Source organism: Gadus chalcogrammus, chromosome 9, assembly GCF_026213295.1.
Source record: "Gadus chalcogrammus isolate NIFS_2021 chromosome 9, NIFS_Gcha_1.0, whole genome shotgun sequence".
Lineage (NCBI taxonomy): Eukaryota > Metazoa > Chordata > Actinopteri > Gadiformes > Gadidae > Gadus > Gadus chalcogrammus.
The window spans coordinates 9,125,440-9,136,109 of record NC_079420.1 but is presented as its reverse complement, the minus strand read 5'-3'; the positions used below and the strand labels follow the sequence as shown (position 1 = coordinate 9,136,109).

General features: G+C 41.2%; 1 protein-coding gene across 1 annotated transcript in view; it reads right to left on the bottom strand.

Annotated features, from left to right (window-relative positions):
- Window positions 1–394: 394 nt before the first annotated feature.
- pamr1b (peptidase domain containing associated with muscle regeneration 1b) overlaps window positions 395–10,670 on the bottom strand; it is a 55,600-nt gene continuing 45,324 nt past the window's right edge. The window contains exon 21 of the mRNA XM_056598762.1: window positions 395–1,731. Within this exon, the coding sequence (XP_056454737.1) occupies window positions 1,183–1,731 (549 nt within the window). The 3' untranslated portion in view covers window positions 395–1,182. The remainder of the gene's footprint in view (window positions 1,732–10,670) is intronic.

Here is a 10,670-nt window from a genome sequence, read left to right as displayed (position 1 = left end):
ACGCATGCATGCATGCATATATGTAGGTGAACTTTCAGTTTAATGTGAGGGGATGAAAAACGGGAGGCAATAATTCAATTCAATCAAAACATGTATAAATAATACTCAAAAACACACAATAACATTAAAAGCCCTGCTGTTAGAAAAGCAGTATAGCCTGTGACGTCGGTAGGTTATATGCGTCCTTTCGTGTGATGATGAAGCATTTAACTCATTACAACCGATGTCAGATACGATAGTCCGATTAAAACATAATCAAGCCTCTGAACAGGGCTGGAGATTGATAATAATTTGTTTCTATAGGGCCCCCTAGTGGTGCGTCAAGAGACGAGAATATTTCCACATCAGTGTAAACGCCCTTCTAAATAATAAACGAGGCATTAGTTCAAGCCAGGAATTTAATTTGCGCACAGAAGAGCAATTCATTCTTAAATAATGCATTTGCTGAGGGATTTTCTTTTAATGGGTATTGTAATTGCATTTCTCTGTCATGGATAACATGTCATTTTAGCTCATGCTAATTGAGGGTGGCGTGCCAGGGTTTTGTGACTAATATGTAATGTAAATAGCGTACTATTTATAAGCCTCACAAGCGGACCCCATCCTACATTTAATGAAAATGTTTGACCACCAAATTACCTAAGGTTATCGACGTAACCTTATCTTAATTAATGGCAGATTCGTTACAGTCTTTACAACGGCATCACCTTTAATTAAACACAAAGACTTATCCTTTAATACAATATGTACATCTCTGAATCCTATGAGTTAAGAATAATACAGTGCATCCTATATACATAACAGCCAGTACATTGTCGACCAGCAGCAGCCGATCGACAGATTCTCAAGTCTTTCTTCCGCTAACGTTTGGTGCCTGTCCAAGTGACGGTTGAAGTATCACGGCTCCAGATGGAACTAATGCAGACACCGCCTCCTCGTTTCAAGCAGTGTGAGAGAGAAAGTGGAGAGACGCTGAGAGAGAGACTCTGAGGAGCCAGTGAGAGAGACAGTGAAGAGACAGTATGAGAGAAACAGTGAGAAAGAGGCAGTGAAGCCACAGTGAGAGAGAGACAGTGAGAAAGAGACACTAAGGAGACGGTGAGAGTTTGCAGGGGTGAGCACAGGCCCAGCGTTTTAGAGAAGAAGGGAGGAGGAGGGGAGCCTGCCAGGAGGGCGATAGGTTTATCTCATGAGGCCCTCGATCCAGTCCTTGAAGTGGGCCACGTGCGTGTACACAGTGTAGAGTGCCGGGTCACACTCCCCCTGCTCGTACCCGAAGCTCACCAGGCCCATCAGCCGCCACGGGGCCTGGCCCTCCGCTGGGTCCCCGGAGGTGGGGGCCCCGGGCAGGACCAGGATCCCGCCGGTGTCGGAGGGGCAGATGTTGGACGCGCCGTAGTCGGGCTTGTGGCTGGCGCACAGCATGTTGTCCGAGACGCTGACGGGGGCGCCGTTGCGGGCGTACTGCTGCTCGCAGGGCACCACGTCGGCCAGGCGCACCAGCCCCACCCGGGCCCGCTCCTCCACCCCCATGGACGGGTCGGGCAGAGGGGACCAGCCCGTGACCAGGCCCTCCCGGGGGACCCCCGACACGGGGGGTACAAGGGCGTCCGGGAGGCACAGAGGCAGGGTCTGCTCCCCGATCCGGGCCTTGTCCAGCAGCCGGAGCACGGCCAGGTCAGAGTCCAGGATCAGGGGGTCGTAGTTGGGGTGCACGGCGACTGAGGCCACCTGGAGATGGGGGGGGGGGAGACGATGAGGGAGGATTTGCTTTGACAAAACCCTTGGAAGGATTATAATCAATATCTTGCCTTATATGGTGAGTGAATGTAAAAATGTGTTGGAAAAACACTGAGTCTTCAGGGTTGCCAGATTGGGCCATATTTCCCGCCCAATCTGGCAACAATGAGTCTTCTGAAGAGACTCTCGCTTCTTAGAAAGGTAATCCGATGTTCTGTGACACAAGTATCTATACAGTTTGTTGGTATCCTAACAGTCTGCACAGTTATCTACAAGGCTTTAATAGCAAGATATGTGAATGGCACATGCAGGAACGAAGATGGTGTTCAGACAAGGCCATTGATAAGTTGATCACCGAGGCGAGATGATCAGACACAAATCCCAGAATGCCACAGATAATGGAGGTTGGTGATGAGGCCATGTTTAGGCCTTGACAATAACAACCCTTTATTGGAGCTCTTGGGAGGAAGAAAAGCGAGAATATAAAGACGGACAGCTTTTGTATTACCTTGTTAAAGTCCTAAATGAAAGTCTTAAGCTATATTCTGTGGTTTCCTGATCTCTCCTCTTGTTAGAGTTGAAGCGTTTTACTCTCCACATCAACGGAGGCAGATGCTGGATGAAAAGGTGGGCTCCAACAAAGGAGGGAGGAGAGTTCAGGACTGGATGATATGACCCGCTAAACCGAGGCCCTTACTCCCTGTGGTCCCCTTTACATCCCATGGCACTCGTCGCAAGAGTAGGAGCAGAAGCCCCCAGAGTCCTGACCAGAGTTCCCAATCAGGGACTCATGCCCCATACCCTATTTAATTGGATCTTTTGGCTCCTCAACTCTCCACGCAGACAGCAAGCGTGGATTAGGGGGGGGACGGGGGGGACATGTCCCCCCCACTATTTGAAATACGAATTTTGTCCCCACCAGTTTTAAAAAATGTGCAAACCAATAGCGACTGAAAAAATCCCCACATACTCAACCGAAATCGTCGAGTCTAAAATCATGCCATAGGCGCGCTCGAAGACATAATTTATTTTAGATAGGCCTACCTAATAAACCGTTGGAAAACACAAGACCGGAACCCATAGCAACGCCGGTAAACAAACCCCGACTACCGAGAAGCCCAATCCCTATGAGCTCCCCGCGCTACGGCCATCCGGAGGCACACAGAGCTTTTGGCCGTGATATTATATATACAATTATATTATATTATATACTATTATATATAGAGCTCCGAGAGTCGCAAACGGCAACAATCACTTTCTCCTCCATGCTGCAGTACACCCCGGACTGCATTTTGCTGAGTTTGACGGTTGAACGCTGATTGGCTGTTACGTTAGACATGTCACTCAGTGGCCACGCTGTTGAACGCTGATTGGCTGTCATCACGCGAAATTCGTGTCAAAGTTTAAATTTGTCGCGCCACAAATCCTCGTGAACGCGCTCGCCTGTGCACGGCGAAAGTGTGGCGCGACAAATCAAAAAAATTCGCCCGATACGCGTCTATACGTTCACTTTGTATGGGATCTTGTCGTCCCGTTGCGTTTGGTGTGAACGCACTGGAGAAGTTTCAAGACAGACAGCCAAAATTGACATTTTTATTCAGATAATAGCCGGTCCTTTTGGATACGTCGATATGGATACGTCATCTAACCTGCATGTGGAGGGCCACATAAGGTAAGAAATTGGTTTACGTAAACTTTGCTGCTGGTTCTGTTTGCTCGTGAATCCTGATGACCTGGCCAAAGGTTACCCACGGTCCTGAGCGATTGTGATCTGATTCTGGTTGGTGCTCCATAGATTGCAGCTAGTAGCAGCTACACACGGTGCGATTGCTATGCCAATGTGGTTATAGTTGGTTTTGTCTGATTTGAGATATGTGACGACTTGTAGCCCGGTAGGCCTATCCTGACATAAATATGTTCTCGCATAACATGTGTGATTATCCTAAACTGAAGGGGATTTTATTTGCGGACAATTTTCTTATGATGTTGTAACGAGTGAAGTCTACATTGGTCCTTCGCAAGTGTTTTGGTGGTCAGGATTTGGCAGATGCATTTCTCCTCTGGGTGCTTGTATTTTTCTTCTTTTTTTAATGCAGCATAACGTATGCTACCAGCAGCCCTTGCTCGTCTTCAAAAGGCTGATGCTCAGTACCTCCTTTCATTTCGTACCCCCTTTACAGTCTGGCATTGTTTGTCTGGTAAACTTTGTTGATGTCAAGATAAGTGTTAAATTGCCAACACTGTTCTTTGTCCTGTGTGTGTATTAGTATTAGGCCTACATATCCCGAGCCAATACCCTGGTGTTTCCAACGCCGTTTTGCAAAACAAGCCAAAACACAAACTGTGGTTTTCAACTTTTATTGTTCGAATATGATCTTCATAGGGCTGGCCCGAATGCCATTTTTCAGGCTTCGAATACTCGTTGGTTTTTACGAGCGAATATTCGAATACTCGTTCCAGAAAAAAACACCATCAAAAACAACATTAATAATCCTTATATACTCCCTGGAACCGATTTTGACAGTATCTGCATATTTTGTTGAAGATTTAATAGCTTTTGAACGTTAATTAGTAGGCCTAAGTAGGTTGAAGTTCCTTCGTTTTTCCCCGTGAAAGCGAACAGCTGTTGCTCCGTTCCAAATCAGCTGATCTCAGCCCTTACGGGAGCTTTTCAATTCATCCTGGGACGTGCATCTTTTCAGGGAATTTGTACAATAAATCCATTACAAATACCGAATATTGATTGTCTTATGTGTCCATATTATATCCATTATATTACTGCGGTCATGCCAGCCGACTCATCGAGATCGGCGGTCAAGCAAGCCGACCCAGTTTTTTGCCGTACCTGTATATACTAGCCATTACGGTAATAGCGTCTCAGAACTAGTTTAAAGTAAAAGCATTCGTCGGGTACATACAAAAAGACAGTCAATAAAAGCAAATACTTTCAAAGGAAGTGTACGGCCGTTGTGGTATTTACTTTCAAAATAAAAGCCCACCAAACATTACAATATGAGACACATTACATATGAATTTGGATTCAATTTAAAAGAAAATTCCCTGTCATTCCAGGCTCATTTCACTTCAGGGTTATAGTTCACGACCCCATGGGGTCAGGCAAGAGGTTTCAGAACATTCTGATGTGGATTTTCAAAGTAAAAGCCAACCAAGATATCCAATGTGAGACATATCACATGATTTGGATTCAATTTAAAAGTAAATGCCCTGTTATTTCAGGCTCATTTCACTTGATGGTTATAGTTCAAGACCCATAGGGTCACCCAAGAAGTTTCAGAACATTCTGATGTGGAGTTTCAAAATAAAAGCCCACCAAAAATTCCAATATGAGACATATTACATATGATTTTGGATTCAATTTCAAGGAAAATGCCCTGTTATTCCAGCTCATTTCACTTCAGGGTTATAGTTCACGACCCCATGGGGTCACGCAAAAGGTTTCAGAACATTCTTAGGTGGAGTTTCAAAATAAAAGCCCACCAAAAATTCCAATATGAGACATATTACATATGATTTTGGATTCAATTTAAAGGAAAATGCCCTGTTATTCCAGGCTCATTTCACTTCAGGGTTATAGTTCACGACCCCATGGGGTCAGGCAAGAGGTTTCAGAACATTCTGATGTGGATTTTCAAAGTAAAAGCCAACCAAGATATCCAATGTGAGACTATCACGTGATTTTGGATTCAATTTAAAAGTAAATGCCCTGTTATTTCAGGCTCATTTCACTTGATGGTTATAGTTCAAGACCCCATAGGGTCACCTAAGAAGTTTCAGAACATTCTGATGTGGGTTTCAAAATAAAAGCCCACCAAAATTCCAATATGAGACATATTACATATGATTTTGGATTCAATTTAAAGGAAATGCCTGTTATTCCAGCTCATTTCACTTCAGGGTTATAGTTCACGACCCCATGGGGTCACGCAAAAGGTTTCAGAACATTCTTGTGGAGTTTCAAAATAAAAGCCCACCAAAAATCCAATATGAGACATATTACATATGATTTTGGATTCAATTTAAAAGGAAAATGCCCTGTCATTCCAGGCTCATTTCACTTCAGGGTTATAGTTCACGACCCCATGGGGTCAGGCAAGAGGTTTCAGAACATTCTGATGTGGATTTTCAAAGTAAAAGCCAACCAAGATATCCAATGTGAGACATATCACGTGATTTTGGATTCAATTTAAAAGTAAATGCCCTGTTATTTCAGGCTCATTTCACTTGATGGTTATAGTTCAAGACCCATAGGGTCACCTAAGAAGTTTCAGAACATTCTGATGTTGAGTTTCAAAATAAAAGCCCACCAAAAATTCCAATATGAGACATATTACATATGATTTTGGATTCAATTTCAAGGAAAATGCCGTTATTCCAGCTCATTTCACTTCAGGGTTATAGTTTCACGACCCCATGGGTCACGCAAAAGGTTTCAGAACATTCTTAGTGGAGTTTCAAAATAAAGCCCACCAAAAATTCCAATATGAGACATATTACATATGATTTTGGATTCGATTTAAAGGAAAATGCTCTGTTATTTCAGGCTCATTTCACTTGATGGTTATAGTTCAAGACCCCATGGGTCACCTAGAAGTTTCAGAACATTCTGATGTGGAGTTTCAAAATAAAAGCCAACCAAGATATCCAATGTGAGACATATCACATGATTTTGGATTCAATTTAAAAGTAAATGCCCTGTTATTCCAGGCTCATTTCACTTCAGGTTATAGTTCACGACCCATGGGGTCACGCAAAAGGTTTCAGAACATTCTTAGTGGAGTTTCAAAATAAAAGCCACCAAAATTCCAATATGAGACATATACATATGATTTGGATTCAATTTAAAGGAAAATGCCCTGTTATTCCAGGCTCATTTCACTTCAGGGTTATAGTTCACGACCCATGGGTCACGCAAAAGGTTTCAGAACATTCTTAGGTGGAGTTTCAAAATAAAAGCCCACCAAAAATTCCAATATGAGACATATACATATGATTTTGGATTCGATTTAAGGAAAATGCCTGTTATTTCAGGCTCATTTCACTTGATGGTTATAGTTCAAGACCCCATAGGGTCACCTAAGAAGTTTCAGAACATTCTGATGTGGAGTTCAAAATAAAAGCCAACCAAGATATCAATGTGAGACATATCACATGATTTTGGATTCAATTTAAAAGTAAATGCCCTTTTATTCCAGGCTCATTTCACTTCAGGGTTATAGTTCACGACCCCATGGGGTCCGCAAAAGGTTTCAGAACATTCTTAGGTGGAGTTTCAAAATAAAAGCCCACCAAAAATTCCAATATGAGACATATACATATGATTTTGGATTCAATTTAAAGGAAATGCCTGTTATTCCAGCTCATTTCACTCAGGGTTATAGTTCACGACCCCATGGGTCACGCAAAAGTTCAGAACATTCTTAGGTGGAGTTTCAAAATAAAAGCCCACCAAAAATCCAAATGAGACATTACATATGATTTGGATTCGATTTAAGGAAAATGCCTCTGTTATTTCAGGCTCAGTTCACTTGAGGTTATAGTTCAAGACCCATAGGGTCACCTAAGAAGTTTCAGAACATTCTGATGTGGATTTCAAAATAAAAGCCAACCAAGATATCCAATGTGAGACATATTCACAATGATTTTGGATTCAATTTAAAGTAAAATGCCCTGTTATTCAGGCTCATTTCACTTCAGGTTATAGTTCACGACCCCATGGGGTCACGCAAAAGGTTTCAGAACATTCTAGGTGGAGTTTCAAATAAAAGCCCACCAAAAATTCCAATATGAGACATTACATATGATTTTGGATTCAATTTAAAGGAAAATGCCCTGTTATTCCAGGCTCATTTCACTTCAGGGTTATAGTTCACGACCCCATGGGGTCACGCAAAAGGTTTCAGAAACATTCTTAGTGGAGTTTCAAAATAAAAGCCACCAAAAATTCCAATATGAGACATATTACATATGATTTTGGATTCGATTTAAAGGAAAATGCTCTGTTATTTCAGGCTCATTTCACTTGATGGTTATAGTTCAAGACCCCATAGGGTCACCTAAGAAGTTTCAGAACATTCTGATGTGGAGTTTCAAAATAAAAGCCAACCAAGATATCCAATGTGAGACATATCACATGATTTGGATTCAATTTAAAAAGTAAATGCCCTGTTATTCCAGGCTCATTTCACTTCAGGGTTATAGTTCACGACCCCATGGGGTCACGCAAAAGGTTTCAGAACATTCTTAGGTGGAGTTTCAAAATAAAAGCCCACCAAAAATTCCAATATGAGACATATTACATATGATTTTGGATTCATTTAAAGGAAAATGCCCTGTTATTCCAGGCTCATTTCACTTCAGGGTTATAGTTCACGACCCATGGGGTCACGCAAAAGGTTTCAGACATTCTTAGTGGAGTTTCAAAATAAAAGCCCACCAAAAATTCCAATATGAGACATATTACATATGATTTTGGATTCGATTTAAAGGAAAATGCTCTGTTATTTCAGGCTCATTTCACTTGATGGTTATAGTTCAAGACCCCATAGGTCACCTAAGAAGTTTCAGAACATTCTGATGTGGAGTTTCAAATAAAAGCCAACCAAGATATCCAATGTGAGACATATCACATGATTTTGGATTCAATTTAAAAGTAAATGCCCTGTTATTCCAGGCTCATTTCACTTCAGGGTTATAGTTCACGACCCCATGGGGTCACGCAAAAGGTTTCAGAACATTCTTAGGTGGAGTTTCAAAATAAAAGCCCACCAAAAATTCCAATATGAGACATATTACATATGATTTTGGATTCAATTTAAAGAAAATGCCCTGTTATTCCAGGCTCATTCACTTCAGGGTTATAGTTCACGACCCCATGGGGTCACGCAAGAAGTTCAGAAATTCTGATGTGGAGTTTCAAATAAAAGCCACCAAGATATCCAATGTGAGACATATCACGTGATTTTGGATTCAATTTAAAAGTAAATGCCTGTTATTTCAGGCTCATTTCACTTGATGGTTATAGTTCAAGACCCCATAGGGTCACCTAAGAAGTTTCAGAACATTCTGATGTGGAGTTTCAAAATAAAAGCCAACCAAGATATCCAATGTGAGACATATCACATGATTTTGGATTCATTAAAAGTAAATGCCCTGTTATTCCAGGCTCATTTCACTTCAGGTTATAGTTCACGACCCATGGGGTCACGCAAAAGGTTTCAGAACATTCTTAGGTGGAGTTTCAAAATAAAAGCCCACCAAAATGTCCAATATGAGACATATTACATATGATTTTGGATTCAATTTCAAGGGAAATGCCCTGTTATTCCAGGCTCATTTCACCTTCAGGGTTATAGTTCACGACCCCATGGGTCACGCAAAAGTGTTTTCAGAACATTCTTAGGTGGAGTTTCAAATAAAAAGCCACCAAAATTCCAATATGAGACATATTACATATGATTTTGGATTCGATTTAAAGGAAAATGCTCTGTTATTTCAGGCTCATTTCACTTGATGGTTATAGTTCAAGACCCCATAGGGTCACCTAAGAAGTTTCAGAACATTCTGATGTGGAGTTTCAAAATAAAGCCAACCAAGATATCCAATGTGAGAAATATCACATGATTTTGGATTCAATTTAAAAGTAAATGCCCTGTTATTCCAGGCTCATTTCACTTCAGGGTTATAGTTCACGACCCCATGGGTCACGCAAAAGGTTTCAGAAACATTCTTAGGTGGAGTTTTCAAAAAAAGCCCACCAAAAATTCCAATATGAGACATATTACATATGATTTTGGATTCAATTTCAAGGAAAATGCCCTGTTTATTCCAGGCTCATTTCACTTCAGGTTATGTTCACGACCCCATGGGGTCACGCAAGAAGTTTTCAGAACATTCTGATGTGGAGTTTCAAAATAAAAGCCAACCAAGATATCCAATGTGAGACATATCATGATTTTGGATTCAATTTAAAAGTAAATGCCCTGGTTTTCCAGGCTCATTTCACTTCAGGTTATAGTTCACGACCCCATGGGGTCACGCAAAAGGTTTCAGAACATTCTTGTGGAGTTTCAAAATAAAAGCCACCAAAATTCCAATATGAGACATATTACATATGATTTTGGATTCAATTTAAAGGAAAATGCCCTGTTATTCCAGGCTCATTTCACTTCAGGTTATAGTTCACGACCCCATGGGGTCACGCAAAAGTTTCAGAACATTCTTGTGGAGTTTCAAAATAAAAGCCCACCAAATTCCAATATGAGACATATCATTGATTTGGATTCAATTTAAAGGAAAATGCTCTGTTATTTCAGGCTCATTTCACTTGATGGTTATAGTTCAAGACCCCATAGGGTCACCTAAGAAGTTTCAGAACATTCTGATGTGGAGTTTCAAAATAAAAGCCAACCAAGATATCCAATGTGAGACATATCACATGATTTTGGATTCAATTTAAAAAAATGCCTGTTATTCCAGGCTCATTTCACTTCAGGGTTATAGTTCACGACCCCATGGGTCACGCAAAAGGTTTCAGAACATTCTTGTGGAGTTTCAAAATAAAAGCCCACCAAATCCAATGAGACCATATTACATTGATTTTGGATTCAATTTAAAAGGAAATCCCTGTTATTCCAGGCTTTCACTTCAGGGTTATAGTTCACGACCCCATGGGGTCACGCAAAAGGTTTCAGAACATTCTTAGGTGGAGTTTCAAAATAAAAGCCCACCAAAAATTCCAATATGAGACATATTACATATGATTTTGGATTCGATTTAAAGGAAAATGCTCTGTTATTTCAGGCTCATTTCACTTGATGGTTATAGTTCAAGACCCCATAGGTCACCTAAGAAGTTGCAGACATCTGATGTGGAGTTTCAAAATAAAAGCCAACCAAGATATCCAATGTGAG